General features: G+C 39.3%; 1 protein-coding gene across 4 annotated transcripts in view; it reads right to left on the bottom strand.

Annotated features, from left to right (window-relative positions):
* Nucleotides 1-27,505, bottom strand: part of ATP2C1 (ATPase secretory pathway Ca2+ transporting 1) — a 220,563-nt gene that overhangs the window by 150,758 nt on the left and 42,300 nt on the right. For all 4 annotated transcript variants that reach the window (XM_070726349.1, XM_070726352.1, XM_070726351.1 and 1 more), the window contains 5 exons: nt 24,916-25,026; nt 22,779-22,895; nt 13,489-13,578; nt 5,774-5,809; nt 2,516-2,577 (listed from right to left, as the gene is read on the bottom strand). In XM_070726349.1, coding sequence (XP_070582450.1) covers nt 2,516-2,577; nt 5,774-5,809; nt 13,489-13,578; nt 22,779-22,895; nt 24,916-25,026 — 416 coding nt within the window. The remainder of the gene's footprint in view (nt 1-2,515; nt 2,578-5,773; nt 5,810-13,488; nt 13,579-22,778; nt 22,896-24,915; nt 25,027-27,505) is intronic.

The following is a 27,505-nucleotide window of genomic DNA, read 5'->3' as shown; positions in this document are numbered from 1 at the left end:
GCTGGAGCCGCCACAGAGAAGGGCCTCCCACATGGCCCTGCCAGCCAATTCTGTCTAGATGATGGGACCTGGAGAAGGCCAATCCTGTGGGCCCTAGTCAGCCATCTCTATCATTCTGTTTCAATCTCCTGCTTGAGCAGGGGGGTCAGACCAGGTGGCCTCTGAGGTCTCCTCCACCTCTATCATTCTGTAACAGTCTCCTGCATGAGAAGGAGGTCAGACTATATGGCCTCTGAGATCCCTTCCACCTCTATCATTCTGTATCAGTCTCCTGCATGAGAAGGGGATCACTATATGGCCTCTGAGATCCCTTCCACCTCTATCATTCTGTAACAGTCTCCTGCGTGAGAAGGGGGTCAGACTAGAACTGGTGTGGGTGTGTGTGTGTGTGTGTGTGTGTATGAAAGAGCAAACTGTCCCATTCTTTCCTTCCCAAAGTAGCATTTTGTTAGGACCGTTCTGATTGGATGGTGGCCAAGTGTCCCATGTGGGCAAAAAGCTGTGGCTGAATGTGGATTTTTGTGACGAAAGGGCTGGGGTGAATAGCTAGGGGCCTTTTGGCGAGGGAGATAATGCAGCGGTCGATCAGCTGCTGCGGAAGAAAGAGCTTCATCTAACTGGTGGAGGCAAAAAGTCCCATCCCCTCCTAAGCCAGTTATAATCTTTGACTAGCCTTTGTATATACTTTGGGATAAAATTTGCTTGATTTGATATACTAAACATCTTCCCTTTTAGATGTTATTTGTTCCAGTCCAAGTAGAAATTGAGATTGAACTTCATCAATATGAACAGAAATAAAAATGCCAACTATTTTTTTCCTTTATTAAAATTCCTTTGAAATTTGCATCATGAATGTAGAATATTAAAAAGATAATTTGTTTTTAGCCCAATGATTTTTTCATATCTATATTTTGCCAAATATTTTAATGAACTCTATTGTATAGATTTAAAACTATGGTCAGGTGCCATCTTATGGAATCTCTATACAGATAATTGTTATAATGGACTTGATAAATTTGGAGCTGGAACAGAAGATGCAGGAGAATTTGAAGTGGGAGTAGAAGATGCAGGAGAACAAGATGGATTTGAAATATATAAAGATAAAATTATTGGATGTGGAAATAAAAATAATTTTAGAATTAAGAAAGAATTAAATGGGGGATATGTTATATATTTTTTGATGGTGTATCTTGCTCCACCACATGCTGAGGTGGAGCAAGAGAAATTTGGGGGTAAAACTATAGAAACTTCTGAAAAAGGTTTGATGAATAAAGATATTAATGCCCATGTTTTAAATGATGAGTATATTAAGATAAGCACTATTAAAAGAAGATGTGAGCAAGGATATCAGATTTTGCCAACCCAAAAATTAAAGAGAAGGAAATTTGCAAAGACGAGATCTTTAAAGGGGATTTTTTTATTTAAAGAAGAAAAGGGTGAGGAAGTGGAAGAAGAAGAAGAAGAAGAAGAAGAAGAAGAAGAAGAAGAAGAAGAAGAAGAAAGCGATATAAAAAGATGGACGAGAAAGACATTAATCACAGAGAGGAGAAAGGGGTTTTGAAAAAGGTTGATTGAATTTAGAATATTTTATAATACTTTACAATAGTTTCTTTATTTTAGTAATTTTATTTTTATTTTTTAGTATTAATAGATTGATGAATTTTGATAAAATTTATAAATAAAATGAAATATATTGAGGTGATTTAAGTAGGTTTGATTAAGATAACTAAGGTTTGTTCAATTTGGGGATGAGGTACATAGATTTGAAGATTAAAAATATTTGTTCTTATTGTCTAGCTTTAATTTACCAAGAGGGGTCAGATGAAATATAATAATGGCATAATAATAAGTAATGAATTTATATGTTTGTATTTGTCTGTTTTTTATATTATCTAATTGATAAAATTAGGTATAATGGCTTCTAGTCTGTTTTGAAATTTGTACCAAGAGGAAAGAGGGCACTATGGCTTTGATATTAAGTTGATTAGATGCTAAAGATATTGATTTTTATTGTAGTTTAAGAAATATTAATGATGGACTTAATTAGAACTTAATGGAGTTTATCTGGATGATGAAATTAGAAAGAATGGGATAAGGGTGTGTGAATTAAATAGATGGGATTTAATTAATGCATAATTTGATTATATAAGATGTAGTAACTCAACAATATTTTATTGTAACAAAAAAGAAGGTATATTGTTTTCTGTATCTCATGATGTGGATTAAAAAAAAATACTTGGGAAAAAAAACCCCAAAGGGTCAGTTATCATCTGGTGGCATAATGACATAAGAACATAAAAACCACTTCTCATAATTTATTTTCAAAAAATATTTCATACTATTCTTCTCTGTAATCTTCAAATGGGATTACATTTTAAATTAAATTGAAATCATCAAAATAATTACTGCTAAACAGAAGCCAATTATAGATCACAGGTTCAGCCATTTTGCATAATATGATGTGCATTTTCAGACATGTCACATACATCTAAAACCAGAATAAGTTACTCTTTACCAATGACATCCTGGAGGTACAAGTTTACTCAATTCTTCAAGAGATTTTTCAGAACGATATTCCTGCAAATACAAAGCATAAAATTAAAGACCAGACTTTGGTATATACACAAAATTTGTGAATGTCTGTCCTTCCATAATTGGTATTTTCCATATATGCAAAATTATGTGCAAAATCTGGTATTTTCCACATATGCAAAATTATTAACTGATTTTCCCACCTAAAGGTCAGGATTAAATTTTCAGCACAAAATTTAATTGTTGTAGTACAGTAGTCCCTCGCTATACCGTGCTTCACCTACTGCGGCTTCACTTCATCGCGGGTTTCTGAGGAAGTCGATCGGCAGATTTAAACAGCCCGCCAAACTCGATCGGCAGGTTTTTTAAAAAAAAATAAAAAATCTAAAATTGTAAATACTGTACAGTATTTAAATACTGTATCTAAAATAAATACTGTGTGGGAAGGGTTCATAAACACTTAAAACAATGAAAACTTACCAAACAATTACAATATAAATACTTAAATAAGTACTATCAGTCGATAAATTCCCCATCGTGGATTTCACCTATCGCGGCCAGGTCTGGAACGTAACACCAGCGATAGGTGAGGGACTACTGTAGACCTTCCCAGGTCAGCCTAATCATCGGACAGCATGACTTTCTCATGGCAGCTGGCTGTCTTCTTTGGAGCAATGTGACTGGTTATAAAGTGAACTGCCCAGCTCATTCCATATAACTTACTCTGATTCCTCCACTCCAGAAAGCTCTTCCACAATTTGGGTAAAGGGGACAGTAAAATGCATCACTGAATTCTATTACCACTTCCAAAAGATCAGACATGATTCATTTTAATTACTTGACAAGAACTATGGGCAGTGTTAGCATTTCATGGCATAATCAAGAAATGACATCCACAAGTTTCATGTAGTACTAGTATCCTGTGTACTAGTATTCTTATACAGCGGATATTACTACAAACTGTATTACATGCTATTACAAAAGTGACATCTATTGATTATCAAGTGTTGATAAACATCATACTACATTTGATTCAACTATGAAAATAAAAATATGTTGCATTAAAAAACTGCTATAGGTGAATCTGGAAGAATTTCTCATGGGAAAAAGAGAATAACCCTAAGTTCTGAGGATTAGTCTCTCAATTCCCAAATATTCTCGTTGTTAAATTTTGTTATCCAATTTTGGGCTAGAATGAAACCTCTGAGAACCCAACCTATATTTTTCACTTTTAATTAGAATGTAATTTTTCAGTCCTGTTATAACTTTGAACGATCATTAAATGATATGAAACTCAAAAAATTAAAATATTGTTCAAAAGTTTATTTATTTCAATAGTGCAACTTAAAAGTGAAACTAATATATGAGACTCATTACATGCAAAGCAAGATAGTTCAAGCAAGATTTGTCATAGCATTAGCATTAACAATAACAGTTAGACTTATATACCGCTTCACAGTTTACAAAGTCAGCATATTGCCCCCAACAATCTGGGTCCTCATTTTACCCATTTCGGAAAGATGGAAGGCTGAGTCAATCTGAGTCATAATTGTGATGATTATGGAGTACAGTTTATGAAACCCCAAATCAACAATCTCAGAAAATTAGATTACGTGCAATCAAAAAACAAAGATTGTATATAGAACAATATCAGATCTCTGAAAAGCATGCATATGAACTCAGTACTTGGTTTGGGCCCCTTTTGTAGCAATTACTGCCTCAATGCAGCATGGTATGGAAGTTATCAGTTTGTGGTATTGCGGAAGTATTATGAAAGAACAGGATACTTCAGCTCTTCTGCATTGTTCAGTTTCTCTTGGCAATGCCCCATAGATTCTCTATGGAGTTCAGATTAGGCAAGTTTGCAGGCCAATCAAGCACAGTAATCCCATGGTCATTGAACCAGGTTTTTGTGCTTTTGACAGTGTGGGCAGGTGTCAAATCTGCTGGAAAATGAAGTCAGCATTCCCATAAAGCTTGTCTGTGGAAGGAAGCATGAAATGCTCCAAAATCTCCTGGTACATGGCTGCATTGACCCTGGACTTAATGAAGCACAGTGGACCAACACCATCAGATGACATGGCTCCCCAAATCAACACAGTGGAAATTTCACACTGGGCTTCAAGCATCTTGCCATGTTTGCCTATCCATTCTTCCTCCATACCCCGAGTCCTTGGTTTCCAAATGAGATGCAAAAGTTGCTCTTATCAGAAAAGAGGATTTTGGACCACTGACCAACAGACCAGGTGTGTTTTTCTTTAGCCTAGGTAAGATGCTTCTGATGATGTTAGCTGTTCAGGAATGGCTTAACAATAGGAATATGACATTTGAACTCCATGACCAGGATCTGTCTATATGTGGTAGCTCTTGATGCACTGACTCCAGCCTCAGTCCACTCCTTGTGAAAGTCCCCAACACTTTTGAATGGCCTGTTCCTGACAATCCTCTCTAGACTGTGGTCACCCCTGCTGCTTGTGCAACTTTTTCTTTCACACTTTTCCCTTATCCCTTCCACATAACTTTCCATTAATATGCTTTGATATAGCACTTTGGGAACATCCAATTTAGTTTGCAAATACCTTTTGAGGCTTTCTTGCCTTATGGAGGTTGTCAATGATGGTTTTCTGCACAACTGTCAGGTCAACAGTCTTTCCCATGATTGTGATTCCTACTGAACCAGACTAAAAGACTATTTAAAGCCGCTCCGAGTCTTCGGAGAAAGGCGGCATACAAGTCTAATAAATTATTATTATTATTGTTATTGTTGTTATTATTATTGTTGTTGTTGTTGTTGGCTCAGGAATCCTTTGCCGGTGTTATGGCTCAATTAGCTGATTAGAGTGGGACATTTTGAGCCTGAAATATTGCACCTTTTCACAATATTCTAATTTTCTAAGATTGTGAATTTGGGGTTTTCATGATCCCAAATCATCATAATTATGACAAATTATCACAATTATGACAAATTACGGCTTGAACTATCTTGCTTTGCATGTAAGAAGTCTCTCTCATGTATTAGTTTCACCTTTTAATTTGCATTACTGAAACAAATGAACCTTTGCACAATATTCTAATTTTTCTAGTTTTACCTGTATGTATATTTGAAATATAAAACACATTAAAGAGAAGGAAAAAGGAAAAGAATCAATGTATAAATACACTCTTAATTGTCTTAATTGCCATAAAAATTGTAAATACATAACAAATAGCGACTGGAAAGAACCAAATGAGAAATTCTTACCTGAACGAAGGCAACTGTAACAACAATAAGTATTGCCTGTTTGAAAGATAATAAATGCTATTTATAATATATATTTTAGAATCAAAGTAAATATGCAAATTAAATACTATCCAGAAGATATTAGGAACCAAATTTAAAAGCAGGTAACTTCAGTTACAATTTCAGTTGTTATTCTATTATTACTGAATCAAGTGAAAAATTAATTATATTGTCATTACGTAAAAGAACAGAAAATGTAATGAATTAATTCTGGAATCTTTTAGACTATATCATTATTCACATACTTAAAAAAAAGTGTCTTAGACATCACCATTTCAAATATATTTGAGTTTTCCCCAAAGACAAAGTTGGGGACACATCATTAATGGTTGTACACTATGAAAACCAAAAACATTTTTCAAGATTTTGTTTGCCAATATTCAGACGGAGTTTGGAAAGAAAAGGGAAAAAAAACCCTGAACAAATGAAAAGCATGAAAATTTTCTCCTTTTATACCACCTATTTAAGCTAAATTACAGTATAATTTAAATTCCAAAAATTGCTACTAATGCAAAACAATCACACATGAACCATTCCATGATGATTCCAGATAATCTGTTCAGACTGAATAGGAATAGGCAAAATTATTAAGGGAGAGGCAAAATAAGTAAAAATTAAGGACATTGGTATCTACCCATGCCAACTAAGAGAAGGAAAGGAAAGGAAAGGAAAGGGAGATTATAAGAAGATGAGGAAAACTGGTTGGACAGCCATGCCAATGTCCTTAGCTTCAGTTATATCATAACCAATTCTCTTTCTAAATTTTCTATAGCTGCTGCTAAAATCTTTGGGTAGATAGAAAAAGAAAAGTGCTTGGAAAAGTAGAAGCCCATCAATTGGAAGCTACATATATGAAGCCATAGTAAAGAAGGCAGAACGCAGGATGCAGGACTGGAAACATTTGACCAGAATGGACCTGGGGGGCTTTGGTTCCCATGGAACCAAGCCGGATCCTCCCTGAAGGGGAGGTGATACAGGAGACGCTGCCAGGGGGGCTGGTTTGGGGTCGGCATACCACACCAGTTGAATCAGTTTGTCTTGCACCGGCAGTGGGTGAAATCAGCTGTGCTGCTGTGCCTAAGCTGATGAAGCCGAGGCGACACCACAACGAAAGGATTTTAAAGTAAGCTGGAAGTCATCTGGAGAGAGAGGAATTAAGAAACGTGCTGGAGTGAGAGGAACCGAGCTTAAGAAAGGTCCTGGTGAGTGATTCGGCCAACTGGAGCTTGGATTGATTTTCTTGATTTTTAAATGGGAACAAAAGCTTGGGGGGGAAATGGAGAGGAAGCAGCTAATTGGCAATTAGATACAATAGCAAAAAGCTTCTGGAAAGACAATAAAAGCCCAAGATTGAGGATTTTAAATTTTATTTATCGGATTACTGAAGTATTTTTATGAATTTTAGCAAATTGGTTTTAATCAGCTGAGAAAATTCAGTTTTTATTATATAAATAAGTTTAAAATACTTGTTGTGGAATTAATAAGATTGCCACCTGCTGGTTGGGGGAGAACACAGGAGAAGATTTGTTGGACATACAATCTGCTTTTCGATCTTGGCTCCTGGAACACCTTATCTATGCTGATTGTGAATGTGAATTTTCTTAATTATTTCCATCTGGAGACTACAACATCTTGAAGAGATGTATATTATTCTACAAGAATTATTTTATAGAACTGCAGAAACATGTAGATATTACAGATTTTATTTACAGCACAGAAATTGAATTGAGAAAGGGGACTAAACATTTTAACCCCGCTGTTCGGTTCGGGTTGTATGTGACCTGAAGCGAAGTTTGAGACCCTGTAAAAATTTCCCCTGCATATCTGAAACTTGAAATTACATGACTTTGTGTTATTTGAGGAGTTCTTTCTATGAGTATTATTTTTTGGGGGGGCTGCGTGAGAAAGAAAACAAGAGAGAAAGAGTGAGAGAGAGAGAAAGCAAAAGAGACAGAAAGAAAACAAGAGAGAGAAAGTGAGAAGAGAGAGAAAGAGGGGGAGAGAGAGAGAAAGAGAGAGGGGGAGAGAGAGAAAGAGAGGGAGAGGGAGAAAGAGAGTGGGAGAGGGGGGAAAGATAGCAAGAGAGGGAGAGAAAGAGAGAGGGAAAGGGGGGAGAGGGGGGAGAGAAAGAGAGAGGGAGAGGGGGGAGAGATAGCAAGAGATGGAGAGAGAGAAAGAGAGAGGGAAAGGGGGAGAGAGGGGGGAGAGAAAGAGAGAGGGAGGGAGAGAGAGGAGATAAAGGAAGAGGAGAGAGAGAAAGGAAGAGAAAGAAAGAAAGAGGGATAGAAAGAGAGAGAGAGAGTGAGAGATGCTCAGTGAGCCTTTCTTTGAAGTTGCCTTTCTTTCTTTCTTTTTCTCTCTTGCTCTCTTGCTCTTTCATTCTTTTTTCTTTCTCTTGCTTTCTTTTTTTCTCTTGCTTTCTCTCCTTCCTTCCATTTCTTTCATTCCCCCTCTCTCAATCTGCTTGCCGGCGCATATACATAGAAACATAGAAACATAAAAGACACACCAGTTGCGGCCCTACTTGGACAGGGAGTCATTGCTCACAGTCGCTCATGCCCTCATCACCTTGAGGTTCGACTACAGCAACCACCTCTACATGGGACTACCTTTGAAAAGTGTTTGGAAACTTCAGATCATGCAGAATGTGGCCGCGAGAGCTTTCGTGGGGCTTCCCACATTCGCCCACGTCTCTGCCGATCAGTTTCCAGTCACAATTCTAAGTGTTGGTAATGACCTTTAAAGCCCTATCTGGCATCGGACCACAATACCTCCGGAACCGCCTTCTGCCGCACAAATCCCAGCAGCCGATAAGGTCCCACACAGTTGGCCTTCTCCAGGTCCTGTCGACTAAACAATGTCATTTGGCGGTCCCCCGGGGAAGAGCCTTCTCTGTGGCCGTCCCGGCCCTCTGGAATCAACTCCCCCCAGAGATTAGAACTGCCCCCACCCTCTTTGTCTTTTGCAAATTACTTAAGACCCACCTGTATCGCCAGGCATGGGAGAATTGAGACATCTCCCCCAGGCTTTTATAGTTTTATGTATGGTATGCATGTGTTGCATGATTTTTAAATGATGGGTTTTTAAGATGTTTTTTTTGTAATAGTAGATTTGTTTACATTGTAACACGGTTATTATTGTTGTTGTGAGCCGCCCCGAGTCTTCGGAGAGGGGCGGCATACAAATCTAATAAATTATTATTATATTATTATTAAAGGTACCAAAATTAATAGAGAAATTTATAAAACCCAAGCTTTTGCGGATGACTTGGTATTCTTCCTCAAAGAACCAAAATCATCAATAACCAATCTGTTAAAGGAATTAGAACTATTCGGGAAGGCCGCAGGCTTAAAATTTAATAAAGATAATACTAAATTCTTACCAAAAATTGCACCCAAGCACAGATAAAGGAACTAGTAAAAATTTCAGGATTGCAAGCAATAAAGAGAATTAAATACCAGCTGGCTTACAGCTAGATACTCATTGTTAAAAGAAGATAATTATATAAAATTACATCGCAACACAAAAGAAGACCTAGAAAAATGGGGTAAAATACAATTATCGCTCCTTGGCAGAATTGCAATTATAAAATCTAATATTCTTCCCCGATGGCTTTACCTATTCCAAATGGCTCCAATTAAATTAGAAAAAAAAATCTTCAAAAAAATTAATAGAGCTATATCAAAGTTTATATGGGCAGGGAGAAAGCCAAGAATTAAATATAAAAATCTGGGGGACAAACAAGAGGCGGTGGGCTTTGGTCTATCTGATCTTGAAACTTACTATTATTCAGCCAGCCTATTATGGATTAAGGATTGGATCACACTAAATAATCAAAGAATTCTCAAACTAGGAGGTTATAATTTACAAGAAGGATGGCATGCCCACCTATCAAATCAATATCAAACACACACAATTTCAACAACATGCAATAAGAAGTACCTTATTGGAGGAAAATTAAAAATAAACACTTTATAGAAATACCAAGGTGGTTATCCACCATGGAAACCTTGAAATACCCAAATGTCCTAGGAAAAACTAAAGTGAGAACATATGACGAACTATTAGATAAGGAAGGTAAGCTTAAATCTAGACAAACTTTAGAAGCTGAAGGGAAACATATAGATTGGTTTCCATATAGACAATTTCAAAAAAGATATAAAATTGATTCTGAAGAATATGGAATAAGTCCTAAATTAAATATAATAGACAAAATCTTATTAGGCCCACCCACTAAATTTATAACAAAGATGTACAATTATTTAATACAATTTGACAACTTAGAAGAAACTGTAAATATGAAGCTGGGGGCTGCCCCCTGGAGCCGGGGTGATGGGCCCGGGCTCGGCCTACTCAGCCCTGAACTCCACCTCCTCCCCCGCCACCATGCTGGCCAGCAAAGCATCAAGGCTTCTGAGGTGAGCTGCGCGGCGGGAGGCAGAGCCAAAGGGAGGGTGCGGAGCTAAGGGGAGGGCGCGTCGGCCAGCAAAGCTGGCTTTCCAGGAAAGTGGTGCGCTTTTCAAACACGCTGCATTCCTGCACCGCTTCCATGGGCAGGGGTGTGAGGGGGAGGCGGCCACCTCCCGTCCCACGGCACCAGGCTCAAGCCCTGCACCGGCCAGCAAAGCTGGCTGCCCGGGAAAGCCGTGCTCCGGCCAGCAAAGCCGGCTGCCCGCCGGAGAAGTGGAGAGAAAGAAAGAAAAGAGAAGGGAAAGAGAGGGAGGGAAAGAGAAATGGAGAAGAAGGAAGGAGGGAGAGGAGGGAGGGAAGAAAGAGAGAGAAGAGGGAGAAATAGGGAGAGGGAGAGAGAAAGGGAGGAAGAGAGAAATATAAAGGGAGGGAGGGAGAAAAAGAGGGAGGGAGGGGAAGAGGGAAGAGGGGAATGAAGAGAAAGAGAAAAAAGTGGAAGGAAGAGAGAAGGAAAGAAAAGAAGGGAGGGAGGAAGAGAGAGAGAGGGAGAGGGAGGGAAAGAGGGAAGAGAGGAAGGAAGAAAGAGAAAAAAGTAGAAGGAAGAGAGAAGGAAAGAAAAGAAGGGGGAGAGAGAGAGAGAGAGAAGAAAATCAAAATCTAGTTTGAAACTAACTCAACTATTTAAGTGGCATTTTGATACTTAGTTGCCCCATTCTGAGGTCACTGTTACAGACACACAGTATTTTATTTTGAAATTCTCTGAGGCAAAATATGGTGGGTTTTTTAAAAACCAAAATATCTTTACTGCAGATTAAGATCAGCAAAACAATATCAATCATCCAATTTCTTAATATGCTTTAATTTTCATGTTTCTCAGCTGCGTAAAAAGCTTTGGTAACTTATAATTAAAAAGAAAAATAACAAATATCAAAAGAAAAATGCAGGCTACTGAAATACAACATGGTTTCTTCCCTTTGGCAAGAGTGGTAGAAATTTGAGGAGGGATGATTGATTATTAAATATAGAATGATGGTAAAAGATATATTTAGATGTTGTTTAATATTAGGATGTATTAATTCGTAAAATTGGATTAGAATTTTAGAACTATACAGAATTACATAGGTAAAATTAATGGAAGATACATAGGATGAATAAGGGTTTTATGATACGTACTGTATGATTTTATGAGTTTGCATTATGAATTTAAAATATACTTGGAAATGTAGAAGATTGATGAAAGTTAATAATAGTAAATGCTAGATGCCTGAAAATTAATTGAGCTTGGAAATATTGAATGAAATTATAGAAAAGTAAATATGGAAATATATTAATTTATGCATTGGTGTTCAGATAGATTTTCATAGTATTACTAGATTACTATAATACTATGATAAATATTTAAGAAATTAAGATATTAAAGCATGGATTTATTAATAGTTGTAGTTTTGGTTTTGCTGGTTGTTTTAGTTTTAATAGTAATAGATTTTGGCTTTGTTTTATTATTAATTTATTTTAATAAAAAAAGAAGGGAATTTTTAATCAATTAATTAGACTTCTGTGCCGCCCAGTCCCAAAGGGACTGCCGCTCAGACACTATACTTTTCCGCCCACACCGGAAAAAAATTAGAGGGAACACTGCCCATGGTGTAACATCCCTGGTTTTGGTTTGGCTCTGAGTTTGTGGTCTGGCTATGTGTTTATGGTGTTTATCAGTTTGCTTTGTGTATGTGTTGGAGGGGGGTGTAGCAGTTGGAGATGCTGCCATGGTTTGGCTTCTGGGTTGTGGTTGTATTTTGTCTGTGGGGTGGGTATGGGTTTTGTTCTGATTTCAGGCTGATTCGTATAATACTTGGAATAAAGGAATCCTCAATGAATCTCATTGTAAAACATATCCTCTTTATTTTCTCCTTACTTTTCAACTCTGCACGCAGTTTTCTTTCCTCATCATTATTATCTCAGCAATTAAGTAGATAAGCTTGGAAGTAGCATGAAAGACATTCCACAAGTCATTCTAAAATTTATGGCTAATTAAGGCTAGCCAGGAGTCATAAAGAAAAAAATAATAAATCACACATCATGCTTACGCTTCGGAGCAAGTTTTGGGACGCAGCCATTATTTTTTGCAAGATTGAACAAATTCAGCGTCTCTTCCATTTCACACCCGGATGTGACATAATTCATGAATTAATTACTCTCTAATATCTCCACCCTCTTTCTTCTCTGAGTTTCTGCAACTTTCGAAAATGAGCATCCCTCCATTTGTTGTCTCCCCCATTTGAGTCACTCAAACTCATCTCTATATCATTAGCTCCATGGTCTACACTAACACTGCTAACTGTCAGTAGAGCAGGGAGATTTATGATCTCTAAATCCCAGTCATCCTCCAAATCTGAAAACTCCTCATGCTGCAAGGGAGTACACACAACAGGTTTGGGTCTGGTGAGAGTGATTGGTGGTGGTGTCCTGTGTTGTTCTGGGTCTGGTGCCAGTTTTTATGGCTGGGATTTGTTTGTTGATTAGGACTAGTTTCCAGAAGTCTGGTAGGCTGGAGGTATCATCGCATTTATTCATGTTGTGAGGGTGTTTCTCTACTTCAATGGCTTCCATAATTATTCTTTTGTTGGAGTGTTCAGTTTTGGAAATTTAGTTCTTTCAAAATCAATTTCCTGTCCCGTTGTTTTGAGATGTTGGAAAAGGGAGGAAGTTTTTTTCTTTTTTTCTGACTGCGTTCTTGTGTTCTGTGATGTGTGCATTTATTCTCCTATTAGTTCGTCCAATATATGTGGTTGGGCAGATTGTGGATGGTGTTTCATAGCCTCCTTGGTTTTCTAGTTGAATCTTGTCTTTGGGTTTCTTAAGATGTTGGCTATTTTTTGGTCAGTGCCAAAGGCTGTCTTGATATTATGTTTGTGGAGAATTTTGGTGATTTTATCTGTGGTGTCTTTGATGTAAGGGAGGAGGCCGATACCGTTCTCCTGTTCTGCATCTCGGATCTTGGGAGGTGTTTTGGATTAGGTTGGTGATTGTGTTTCCTTGGAATCCGTTGGAAATTAATACGTTTGTGAGACTCTGTAATTCAGTTTTCAGGTGGTCTTTGTCAGCTAGGCGTTTGGTTCTGGAGATGAGGACCTGAAACAGTGGTCCTCTAAATGTTTACTACAACTACATTTTTCATTATTGATAATCATTGGCCATGATAGATAATGTTGAAGGAAGTTTATCATAGATTCTATACCTTTCATTTAAATGCAAAATGATAATCTTACCACAGTGATACTGACGGCATCATCAAATTGATGCATTATAACACTGATGACTGCAGAAGCCAGGAGGAGCATAATCAGAGGATTTTTAAACTATAGAGAAAAGGAGAGAAAAATCAGAAATATTTTGGAATAATAAGAAAAATTCTTTTTTCTATTACATCGTAAATGATGGTAGCTTTATAGGAACAATGTACCAGAAAATAATCCCAAGACATAATGCCTCAAAAGAGGGGGCCTTAAGTGATATTATTAAAATGTAACTTTGCTGGACTTTAATATATTTTATTAATCAAATGTAATTAATACATTTCTAAATACAATATTTCCAAAAATGTTTTAAGCAGGTAGTCCCCAACTTACAAGAGTTTATTTAGCTCAAAGTTATAATGGCACTGAAATCGTGACTTATGACAGTTTTTCACACTTAACAGCATTAAAGCATCTTCATCGTTACATAATCAAAAGTCTGATACTTGGCAAAAAAACTCATGACAGTTGCAATGTTCTGGAGTTATGTGATCACTTTTTGTGACTTGTAACAAGAAAAATCAATGCACTTAATAATCATGTTACTAACTTTAAAACTGCAGTGATTAATCAACAATTGTGGCAAGAAAGGTTGTAAAATGGGGCAACATTCCCTTAAATGTTTCTCTTAGCAACAAAAAAATTGGGCTCAATTGTATTCATAAGTCAAGGACAACTTGTACGCACTTTTGTTATTAATCAGAATTTCATGTAGAAATATACAGTGGGAGAAAAAGTATTTAGTCGGACACCAAGTTCTCCCACTCAAAAAGATGAGAGAGGCCTGTAATTGACATCATAATTAGAGCTCAACCATGAGAGACAACATGAGAAAACACATCCAGAAAATCACATTGTCTGATTTTTAACGAATTTATTTGCAAATTATGGTGGGAAATAAGTATTTGGTCACCTACCAAGAAACAAGATTTCTGGTTCTCACATACCTGTAACTTCTTCTTTAAGAGGCTCCTCTGTCCTTCACTCATTACCTGTAGTAATGGCACCTGTTTGAACTGGTTATCAATATAAAAGTCACCTGTCCACAACCTCAAACAGTCACGCTCCAAACTCCACTATGGTGAAGACCAAAGAGCTGCCGAAGGACACCAGGAACAAAATTATAGCCCTGAACCAGACTGGGAAGACTGAATCTGCAATAGGCAAGCAGCTTGGTGTGAAGAAATCAGCTCTGGGAGCAATAATTAGAAAATAAAAGATATACAAGACCACTGATAATCTCCCTTGATCTGAGACTACACGCAACATCTCATCCCGTGGAGTCAAAATGATCACAAGAATGGTGAGAAAACGGGGGAACCACACGGGGGAACCTAGTGAATGACCTGCAGAGAGCTGGGACCAACGTAATAAAGACTACCATCAGTAACACACTATGCCGCCAGGAACTCAAGATTCTGCAGTGCCAGATGTGTTCCCCTGCTTAAGCCAGTACATGTCCGGGCCCGTCTGAAGTTTGCTAGAGAGCATTTGGATGATCCAGAAGAGTTTTGGGAGAATGTCATATGGTCAGATGAAACCAAAGTAGAACTGTTTGGTAGAAACACAACTCATCATATTTGGAGAAAGAATGCAGAGTTACATCCAAAGAACACCATACCTACTGTGAAGCATGGGGGTGGCAACATCATGCTTTCAGGGACCAGGACGACTGATCCATGTACATGAAAGAATGAAGGGGGCCACATATTGTGAGATTTTGAGTGCAAACCTCCTTCCATCAGCAAGGGCACTGAAGATGAAACGTGGCTGGGTCTTTCAGCATGACAATGATCCCAAGCACACGGCCAGGGCAACGAAGGAGTGGCTTTGTAAGAAGCATGTCAAGGTCCTGGAGTGGCCTAGCCAGTCTCCAGATCTCAACCCTATAGAAAACCTTTGGAGGGAGTTGAAAGTCCGTGTTGCCCAGCGACAGTCCCAAAACATCACTGCTCTTGAGGAGATCTGCATGGAGGAATGGGCCAACATACCAGCAACAGTGTGTGGCAACCTTGTGAAGACTTACAGAAAATGTTTGACCTCTGTCATTGCCAACAAGGGATATATAACAAAGTATTGAGATGAACTTTTGTTATTGACCAAATACTTATTTTCAACCATAATTTGTAAATAAATTCATTAAAAATCAGACTGTGATTTTCTGTATGTGTTTTCTCATGTTGTCTCTCATGGTTGAGGTCTACTTATGATGCCAATTACAGGCCTCTCTCATCTTTTTAAGTGGGAGAACTTGCACAATTGGTGTCTGACTAAATACCTTTCCCCCCCACTGTAATTATAAAAAATATCTGGTAAATATTTATTTACTGTATATACTCGACTGTAAGTCGACCCGATTATAAGCCAAGGCACCTATTTTTGCCACAAAAACTGGGAAAACTTATTGACTCGAGTATAAGCCAAGGTTGGAAAATGCAGTGGCTACTGATAACTTTTAAAAATGGAAACCAATAAAATTACATCAATTGAGGCATCAGTAGATTAAATGTTTTAGAATATATATTTCAAAGAAAACCAGTAAACTAGCTTTGTAAGCTTAAAAGAGGGTAAACAGGTATATGTCCCCCCAAGGCAGGTATAGAAAAAAAATGCAAGTACTCAATCCCCCACTGCTCCTGCTGATTGTTAGGGTTAGGGTACCTGGCCTCTCCTTGCCTCAAAGAGATACAATTTCCCTATCTATTTAATATTACTGAACATCCAAAATATACTTTTTAATTCTATGTATATATGCCATGTGTGTACATACACAGGCACACAAAAATATATATTATCTACTATATAAATTGTATGTGTATATACATAGAGAGAGAGAGAGAGAGGTATTGTAAAATTATATACATTCAACCTCACTTACTGTGATAGGAAAAACAAACCCAGAGTACACTTTCTGCCACACATTTAACCATAACTAGAACATTACACATACCTTCAGATTTACTTCTCTAGCTTGCACATAACTGTTAGAACTAGGAAATGTCATGGATTGAATAAAATGTGGTGATTCTCACTTAACAATGCTTTTGCTTAACAACCAAAATTTTGGGCTCAACTGTGGTTTTTCTTTTTCTAGGTTTTTCTTTCTTTCTTTCTCTTTTTTCTTTCTTTCTGTCTCTCCCTTCTTTCTTTTTTCCTTCTTCCCTCCCCCCTTTCTTTTTCTGTCTGACAGTCTTCCTTCCTTCCTTCCTTCCTCCCTTCCTTCCTTCATCTTTCCTTCTTCCGTCCCTTCCCTCCCTGCTTTCCTTTTTTTGTCTGTCTTCCTTTCTTCCTTCCTACCTACCATCTTTCATTGTCTGTCTCTCTTCCTTCCTACCATTTTTTTCTGTCTGCCTGCCTGCCTGTCTTCCTACCATCTTTCTTTTTTTCTTCCTTCCTTCCTAACATTTCTTCCTTCCTTCCTTCCTTCCTAACATTCCTTCCTTCCCTCCCTCCCTCCCTCCTTCCTTCCTTCCTATCTGTCTTTCTTCCTTCCTAGCATCTTTCTTTCCCCGCCCCCTCACCTCAGGTAAATTACAGTCAATACTGTACAGGTTTTTATTTAAGGTTACAAAGCAAATGAAGAATCATTTTGAGTACAGTAATACCTCATGATACGAACTTAATTGGTGCAAGGAGGAGGTTCGTAAGACGAAACATTGTTTCCCATAGGAAACAATGTAAAGTCAATTAATCCGTGCAACCAAAAAACCCCCCGCAAAAAAACGGCTTTCGGCGACTGCTGGGAAGCCGCACGGCTGTTTTAAAAGGTGACAGCCAGCCTGGGTGGCTTGCTGGCAAGCCCCCCATTCCGGCTGCGACCTTTTAAAACACCCGTGCCGCTTCGCAGCTGTCTCCCGAAGCTGAACGCTAAAGCCGAACTTCCGCGTTCGGCTTCGGGAGAAAGCTGCGAAGCGGCGCGGGTGTTTTAAAAGGTCGCAGCCGGCCTGGGGGGCTTGCCAGCACCCCCCCGAACCCGGGATTGGGGTTCGCGGGGGTGCTGGCAAGCCCCCCAGGCCGGCTGCGACCTTTTAAAACACCCGCGCCGCTTCGCAGCTGTCTCCTCCTCCATTCGGAAATGAGATGGAGAAGACCTGGGGGATGGGCATGAGATAAAACGTTTAGGAGGTATGGAAATAAACTCCAACTGAAGGCCCCATTCCACAGTAGCAACAGGGGGGATAGATCCTTCTGTGAGCACCATTGGTGGAATTTGGACCAGGTATGGTCGTGAATCCTGTTGGTGGACACTCTTCTGGCTTTTAGGATTATTTCTACAGTGTCCGGGTCGTATCCTCACAGGTCTAAGTTGTGCTGGATAATAGCCAAGCAGTGAGGTGGAACCACTCCGGATCTGGATGGAGAGAGGCCCCTTGCTGCAACATATCCTCTGAAACGGGGAGTCGCCAGGGGTCCTGGATGGACAGACGTTGTAGATCCGCGAACCATGGCTGGCGTGGCCAGTGAGGGGCTGTCAGAATCACCTGGGCCTTCTCGAGGATGATCTTGTGGATCACATCTGGAAGAATTGGAATTGGAGGGAAGGCGTAAAGTAGCCCTCGAGGCCAAGGGATTCTGAGTGCATTTGTCGCCTCCGCTCCCGGGAATGGGAAACTGGAGTAGAATCGAGGGAGTTGAGCATTGGCCTCGGTCACAAATAGGTCTAGCGATGGGTGACCGAACCTGAGGCAGATTTGCTGAAACAGAGCCGGATGAAGGCTCCACTCTCCTGGGTCTAGAGTCGACCAGGAGAGCCAATCTGCTTGTACATTGAGGATTCCCGATATGTGGTCGGCCTTTAACGACTGAAGATGCCTCTCTGCCCAGAGACCCAACTTCAGGGCTTCTCTCATCAGGACTTGGACCTGGTGCCCCCTTGTCTGCAAATATGACTCTTTGTGGCTATATTGTCTGTGAGAATCAGAACATGTTGATTGATGATATGCGGTTTGAATTGTTTGAGGGCCAAAGACACTGCTCTCAATTCCAGCCAGTTGATAGGTCTGGAAGCCTCCTCCGCTGACCACGTGCCTTGGGCTATCAGGCCCTGGGCATGGGCTCCCCAGCCCAATAAGCTGGCATCCGTAGTGATGGTGAATTGGTCTGGACACCTGAAGGGGGATCCCTTGTCCAAAGCGGGGGAGGTCCACCACGTAAGGGATCTTAAAACTGTGGATGGGATGGTGATGAGGCGTGTCGAGTTGCTGTTCCCCGATCTCTGGAACGGTAACAGAAGCCATTGGAGATCCCCGGCGTGAAGACGGGCCCAGGGGATAATGCCAATGCAGGATACTATCTTTCCCAGTAGAGAAGACAGGGTAACGATGGAAGTCCTTCTCTGAGATCGTATTTGGGAAATGAGCTCCTTAATACTGACTTTTCTCTCAGTAGAGAGAAAAACCTTAGAGAGATCTGAGTTATTGATGGCCCCCAGGTGTTGAATAGAAGTAGATGGATGGAGCTGACTTTTTTTGAGATTAATGGAGAAACCATGATCCTGTAGGATAGACATGGTAATGTTGAGGTCTGAGCAGGTGCCCTCTTTAGAGGGCCCATTAATTAATATGTCATCCAAATAGCATAAAATATGAATGGGCGTGGCTCGAATGTGAGCTGCCAGGGCTCTTAGGAGCTTAGTAAAGACTCGAGGAGCCGAGGAGACCCTGAAGGGCATGGCCCTATATTGATAGTGCTTGCCCTGGAAGGCGAAGCGTAGAAATTTCCTGTGACCTTTGGCAATGGGAATATGAAGATAGGCTTCCGTGAGATCCAAGGAGACCATAACGTCCCCAGGATGGATAGCAGTTAAAATGGATGACAAAGAATGCATCTTGAATTTCCTATATTTAATAAACTGGTTCAATTTTTTAAGGTCCAGGATGGCTCTCCATCCTCCAGATGTCTTAGGGACCATGAAGAGGATGGAGTAGAAGCCCAGACCTCTTTGGGAAAATGGAACAGGTTGGATAGCCCTGATAGACAACAAATGTTGAATAGCCTCCTCCATTCGGAAATGAGATGGAGAAGACCTGGGGGATGGGCATGAGATAAAACGTTTAGGAGGTATGGAAATAAACTCCAACTGAAGGCCCCATTCCACAGTAGCAATAACCCAGGGATCCTTACAGAAATGGCGCCATCTGGAGGAGAACCAAGCCAGGTGCCCCCCTATGGGAGTGGAATGAAGCTCACCATCTGGACTTTCTGGAAGCTCTGGTCGAGGAGGAACCTCTTTGGTAACGGGATCCTCTACCCCTGGAGTTTCTGCCAGCTTGGGAGCGAAAACGAGGGGAATACTGACCTGAGTTTCTTTGGAAAGTGAACCCTTGATCCTCTTGACGATTGGGACTTCGAAAGGGTTGAGTTTTGATGGACTTCTTGTTGGTGGACCCCAAAACTTTCTTTTTGTCAGCGGTTTCAGTGAGAAGGGAGTCCAGGAGGTCGCCAAGTAGGTGATCGCGCTTCAAAGGACACATGGCCAGCTGCCATTTTTGCCCCACTCCCGCCTGCCAAGGGCGCAGCCATAGAAGGCTTCTGGCCGTTGTTGAGGCTGCTACTGACCTGGCTGCAAATCTTGATGATTGCAGGGTAGCATCAGCTACATATTGGGCCACTGCAAAAACTTTGTTAAAATGCTGTTGGCCTCGTAGATCATCAGGGGGGATGTGCTGCTGGAGCTGTTGAAGCCATAAAAGCATAGCTCTAGAAAAGAAAGATGCTGCTGCTGCACTCTTGGTAGCCAAGGTATCCGCGAAGAAACATCTTTAGAGCATTTGCTCTAGGCGTTTGTCTTCGGGTTTTAAAACCTCCTCTGCTTCACCCGGCATAGCAGCCGCAGAGTGTAGTCTTAACAGGTTCATCGGGTTTAGGGCAGACAAGAAGAAATTCATAAGAAGGGGAAAGCTTATATAATTTCTTGTCCTTGGTTGTGGGGTTGAAGCCAAAGGCTGGGTAGTCCCACTGCTTGAGCAGAGCATCTTTAAACAATTTGCACATTGGAATGACTTCTTTGTCTTTCTGTTTCTCCATGAAGTATGGTAGACTTTCCTCAGGAGGATCTGTGGAAGGAGCAGACTGTTTATCTTGCCAGGCTAAGTCTGTAGAAACTCTTGCTTTAAATAGAAGAGATTTGAAAAGTTGGAATAGAAAGATCGTAGCTGGGGCTGGAATCTTAATTTGAGATTCCTCATCTTCTGACAGGCGATGAAATGGGTCATCATTTTCCTCTACGTCCATGTCCTCATTCTCATCCTGGGAAGAATCCGAATCCTCATTAATTGGAAGTCTGTAGGATGAGAGGGAACTCACGGGCCGGGGGGCTCGTGGAAGGGGATGAGAGTGAGAAGGCACATTGATATCCGAGAGCTTGGCATCAATGGCTTTAGACGAGGCAGAAAACATAGACTGAAACTCTGGAGGCAGATTAGTAATGGTTGCAGATAAAGAAAGAGATTCCCTGAAGGCCTGGGATGGGTCTGGCTCAGAGAGATCTTCCATAATGTCTGGCTCCTCTGGACCTAAGCCCCATAAGTTAAGTTGGGGTCTGTTTAGGTTTGGCTCATCCAGAGAGAGCACAGGGACCCCAGAGGGAGGCAGGTTAGAAGCCTCTGGGGGGTCAGGGCTAATGTGCACTTGGGCCTGCACCTTTGAACGTTTAGCTGATTTTTCATGGATTCTCTGCAAGGCTAGGTCCCTTCTCTTCTCAGCCCTGGTGGGTCTAGCCATTGCAGGGACTCCCGAGGAAGAGGAGGAAGAGGCCTGGGGGATATTATCAATTTCATCACCAGTAGGCCTAACCTCTCTGGGACCTTTAGATGTGCCTCTCTTGGGAAACAGAGCCCTGGCCTGAACAAATTACAGGGACAAGACTTGAGCCAAAATCTGATGGGAGAAGCTTCTAGGGCAATGTTCCCAAGAGGAAGGGGCCCCTGCTCCTAGGCCCAGGAGCGTCTGCAACTCACAGTCAATCTGGTCGGTACCAGAGTTCATGCCAGGGAGTGCAGAAGGGCAGGCCTCGCTAACCTTAATCAAAAAGTAAACCAAGGCACACTGGGCAGGCCTCGCTAACCTTAATCAAAAAGTAAACCAAGGCACACTGGTTTGGAGGCCTAGCCAGGGAGAAAAGCCCTGAGGGACTCAAAGCTTACTCCAGGGCCAAGTGGTGGACTTACTGGCACCAGATGGGACGCGCGTGGGCGATCTGCAAGGGCCGACAATTACTGGGCGCTGAGGGCCTTCGTGCCAAAATCAACCGCTCCGAGATTTTAAAAACGGAGGGGAGTCTAAAGTCCGGGGGACAATCAAGGGAAGCTTGCTACAGTCCCACTCCGCAGGAGGGAAAAAAGCCCTTTTTTTCCTTTTTAAATCAATCCTTAGCTTGCCAGTAAACCTCCTGGCCGAGTAGATTTACTAGTAAATACAATCCGGCAGCAGCGTGAGCAGGGCGTTTGCAAAAAAACCTGCAGGAGCCGCGCCGCGGCTTCTCCCTCGGCACCGAACCCAGTAAAGCTGGCACACAACCAAGGCAAGCTCTAAAGTAAAAGGCAATAATAAATTTTACTTATCTGATAGAAAGAAGATGAAGGGAAGGTGATTTGCGAGAGGAACGAGCCACCACGAGTCCTGCTGGATCGCAGGACTGAGCGAATTCTGGGGAAGGGGCGGATCCAGCAGGCCTTTTAAAGACTAGGCTCGGATCTTGACGGATTGGACAGCAAGCAACTCACGTGACTGCTGGACCCGCTCTCTCAGTACAGAGAAAGTGAGGAGTGCAGATGCAGCAGCGCAAGGAAAATAAGGAGAGCCAAGACTGATAATCCCGGAAGTGACTGCCACCGGTCAGCTGAAGCTGCACACAGCTTCATTTCCATCAGAAGAATGGTCCCATGCCCTGGTGGGTCCAGCCTACTCCTGCTGCCGGCGCTCGGGCCATTGCAGTGCCCGAGTGCTGTCCGTAACTTGAATATAAGCTGAGGTCAGATTTTTCAGCGCATTTTTGGTTTTGAAAAACTCACCCTATACTCAAGTATGTATGGTAAATAAGTTTTGAATGAAGAGAAGAAAAATTTAAAGAATCCAATCCTAAAGTAATCTGAGTAGTGGGTGGAAAGTTTGGAAGATTAAATCAACTGGAATACATTTCTCTATTTACCACCATCTTACTACCACACCATTAGCTGATTTTGATCCCATCATTTCTTAGCTTGCATGAAGGTAGTGTAATTCATTTGGGTACTTAAAATAATAAAAGTGTTATTGGATCTTACCTGAGACATATATTTTTTCCATAGTGGTTCATCTTCAGTAATATCAAATTCATTCCAACCATGAAATGCCCTTCTATGGCAAACTTCACAATTTTTCAAGCCATTCTGAATATTAGCCTACGATAGATAGATAGATTAGATAGATAGATAGATAGATAGATAGATAGATAGATAGATAGATAGATAGATAGATATTTTAAGAGATGTATTTAATTTACATACTCATGTGAATTTTTCTTTCTGTACAATCAAACAGTAAAATCCCATATAAGCCATATTATGTGAATACTGTACCTGGGTAAAACCCTTTTATCTAATCTTGTTTCACAATTGTGTACTTTAAGAATCCACACCCTTCCTCATCCCCTGCCCAGCCCCCAAAGGACAATCACAATGCTGATCTGGCCCTCAATGAAATAGAGATTGACATTTCTGTACTACAGGGTATGACATTTACAGGCCACCTGAGGGCTCCTTGAAAAGGAAAAGTGGCAAAAATAGGAATGACTTACATCCTCCTGATAGCATTGTCATTGATTTTGTTTATGGGAAGTTTGTGAGGAAAATAACAAATAGTGATCACATGATCTTGTAATGGCTGCAACTTTAAGACTGGTCTCCCTCCTATAGTGTCATTATAATTTTGAATGGTTACTGAACAAGTGATCATAACCCGAGAATTCCTAAAGTTATATATCACTATAAAATCTGAATATATTGCACCTCTCTAGTCTTATAGGAAGAATATGATCCTGGATCAACAATATATGCAACAATAAAGATGCATATATTGTTCCAGGTAAAAGTCCAAGTATTTGGAAGATACATTGCAAGTCTCCTTTGTCTTTAATCTTCACTGTAAGTCTTTTCATTTCTGCACAGTCCATAATCTTCCTTAGTACTTCTATTTCTGTAGATATTCCATCCAACTTCCAATTTTGTGTGTATACACAATTCTAGCAGCAATCACTATGTGTACTATTAAATATATTTCTTCTTTATTAATTTTTTCTCCCAAGATGCCTAACAAGAATATTTCAGGTTTTAAATCAATAATTTGCTTTAATATCTTCTCAATCTATATTTGGACCTCTATCTAATTTTTTTTTTGTTTCTGTGCAAGTCCACTACATATGATAAAGGGAGCTAGGTGTAAGATTACACTTCCAGCATTTCATTGATTTATTCTTAAACATTTTTGCTAATCTTTCTGGAGACATATGTCATCTATAAAACATCTTTAAATGCTGTTGCCATCATCGTTTTATAGTTCCTTTCTCATAGATGCTGCCCACATATTCATCTCTATTGTATGTCCTATGTACCTCATCCATTTTATCATTGTCTCTTTCACTTCAATGAACAACAATTATACAATTTATTTATTAGCTTTTCATCTAGTCTCAGTAAAATTTCATCCAGTTTTGTTATTACCAAATTAATTCCATCTTTTTCATATCTTGCTTGTAACTATATATTCATATACCAATCTATTTTTATGCCTTCATTCTATAATGCTGTTGCAGATTTAAATTTTATTTGTCTTCAATAAAATATCATTGTATTTCGGAATGTAGTTCCAATCTATTCTACTTGGGTGTGTCAACGTCTCTATTATCGATATCCAGTATGGTCCTCAAGGCTGGGTGTAATTCATTTGTCCCTCGTTGAATTTTTCCAAGTTGGCTAAGGCAAGTCAGCCATGGCAAGACAGCTGTGGCAAGTCAGTGGCAGCAAATTATTCCATTTCATAAACCAGGCCTTTCCATTCCTAGATAGTTTCAACAGTCCAAACTAACTATAGTTATAGATCGACAGTATCAAATCTCTATGTCAAGCTGAACAAATCTCTATATCAAGCAAAATTCTTCTAGTAAGACTAAAACCACTTCTCATAAAAACTCAAAATAGATCTGCTTTGTTTATAAATTTAAAGTTTAATCTAAATGTACAAATCAGTATTTACCAATCAACTATAAAGATATAATCTTTAACAATTTTTAGCAAACCAAAGTACTATTTGAACATCATAAAGAAATAGACTAACTAACAAATCATTAACTGATCAGACATATGAACTTAACAAATACTCAAGAATGTTAAGAAAATGCTCTTATATATTCACGTTGTTATTTACCTGAAGAATGCTTGCTATTTCATTGACTGGTAATTCACTTGCTTTTTTGGAAGTTAGAACAGGAATCATTATTTCTTTTTCATCCTTAGGCAGCTGTTGAAAATGTACAACCTAAAAAACAATGAGCTATCCATATCACCAGATACCATAGTTCAGCTGCTCCAGTAAGTTACAAAAAAAAGGTCTAGCAAAACAAAAATTACAATCAACAATCAACACTTTAGAGCATTAAAAATACATTTTTCTATATTGAGTAAATTGTCAATATATTTTTTAAAAATTAAATCATATTAAAATTTTATTTTATTTGAAAATAGTTTTTATTTAAATTCTTTAAAAACATAACAACCAAAAATAGACAAACATATTTACAAAATACAAAAAAGAAAACAACAACGACACCATAACATATAACAATCAATGTATAATTTACATCATCATGTGAGGAAGGAAAATGTAATTCCTTCTATTGTTAAATATTTCATGTTCTGGTAAATACAGCCGGTATCCACTATCAATCATTTTGGTAATCCATATTCTATCTATAGTAATTTATTTCCTAGCCGCCTTCTATGCACTCTTTATTGAGTATTTAATTTCTTAAAGATCTTTATTTCCATATATCTATTATACACATATCGTACCAGATTTGTTATACCAATGAAAGAAAAATGAATTGTTATTGTCATGTTTTAATTTAAACTTTCTTTCCTTCTCTTGAACCAATCGTAAAAAGAATTCCAGTTTTTATAATAAACGGAGTCTTCTTTATTTTTTAATTTAAGGGTTAACACGTCTGCTTCTGCGCAATCCATAATTGTTTTAAAGATCAGTGAGTCATCTAGTAAGTTAGGTTGCTTCCAACATTGAGCTACCTCCATTCTAGTTGCTGTCAATATATGTATCATTAAATAGTAATTATCTTTATCTAATTTCTGATCTATAATTCCTAAGAGGAACTCTTCGGGTCTTCTGTTTACTTTAATTTTAAGTATATCCATTATCTTTTCCTTCTAAAGGAGAAGGGAGGGTGGGAGGGGAATATTTCTCTTTTATTACAATTAAAAGTGGTTGAAAGTGGAGCTCAGTAGTGTGGGAACGCAATCAAGAGAATGTGCCTCATAATTGGACAAGGGTTTTTCTTGTCTTCCCCCCTTTTGGTGGGGGGAGCACAGGGGGAGGCATGACAGGGGTAAGGAAGGGGAAAAAAACTAAACCAAGGGCAAAACAAGAGGGGGGAAGGGTTATTTTGGTATATTATGATTGAGTTTAAGATAATGGTTTTAAATGTGAATGGTTTGGGATCAGATTTGAAAGTTTTAGGATATTAAGGATCGCTAAGCAACATAAGGTGGATATTATGATTTTGACAGAAACACCTAAAAGACAGGGAGGAAGGAATAAATTGATTAATGATAGAAATTGGAAATGGGTATATGAATCTAGAGGAACGCAAAATAGTAGAGGTACGGCAATTCTTATTCATCAGAGGGTTCCTTTCAAAGAGGTTGGGAGTTCAGAAAGATAGAGAAGGAAGGTGGTTATTTGTTAAAGGAAAATTAATCAAAAGAAGTTGACATTAGCAGTAATTTATGCCCCAAATGGGGAGTAGGGGAATTAGAAATGAAATTAAACTTATTTGCAGATGATGAAATTATATTGACCCAGATCCCGAGGAAGATTATTAAAGGTGTAAGAATTATTTTACAAGAGTTTAAACAGGAATCGGGACTGTTAATATGGAAAAATCAGAGATTATGTGTTTAAATACAGGTCCAAGAGAGCAGATGGAAATTAGGAAAGAATCAGGGTTGAAATTAGGACTAAAAAAATTAAATATTTGGGAATTTGGTTATTGAGAAACCCAGCAAAAATTGAGGAGGTGAATTATAGATTAATATGGAGAAAAATGTTGAAACAGATGAGGAGCTGGAAAGAGAAAAGGCTAAGGAGAATCTCTAAAATAAGAGCTTTAAAAATGATGATAGTTCCCAAAATGATATGCCTATTTCAGGTGTTGTCAGGGGGGCTATCAACATTTAAGTTTAAAGAGTGGGACAAAAACTTAATTCCTGGATTGAAGAAGATAGGAGACCAAGAATAAGGAAAAAGTGGTTAATTGTGAATGAAAAAGAGGGAGGATGGGGAGTTCCTTGTTTGGAGCTGTATAGGGAAGCTTTTCAAATGGAAAGGTTAATGGAGTTGCAACTATGTGAAAACAAATGGGTGAAATTGAAAAAACAGATAAAGGGGATGAAGGATATAAAATTAATTTTTACAAAGTGGAATAGGAGCAACTTAAGTAAATTAATAGGTCCCATGAAAAGGACTATGGAAATTTGGAAAAAATGGCAGGGAAAAACAGGATTATATAAATCTAAACTGTCATCGCTTTATGTAATAAATAGAGATAATGAAACAAATTTGAATAGGGTTATAGGAGAGTTGAAGGGAAGAGGGAAACTAAGACAGAACAGTTATATGAGAAGGATGGCAGGCCAAGTAGAAATCATATAGAATGATGGTTAGGTAAGGAAAGATGGCTACAAATAAATGCAATATGTAAATATCACAATGAAAGGGAGAATAA

Source organism: Erythrolamprus reginae, chromosome Z, assembly GCF_031021105.1.
Source record: "Erythrolamprus reginae isolate rEryReg1 chromosome Z, rEryReg1.hap1, whole genome shotgun sequence".
NCBI classification, from domain to species: domain Eukaryota; kingdom Metazoa; phylum Chordata; class Lepidosauria; order Squamata; family Dipsadidae; genus Erythrolamprus; species Erythrolamprus reginae.
Note: the sequence above shows the minus strand (reverse complement) of the source record. Positions and strands in the feature narration are given on the sequence as shown.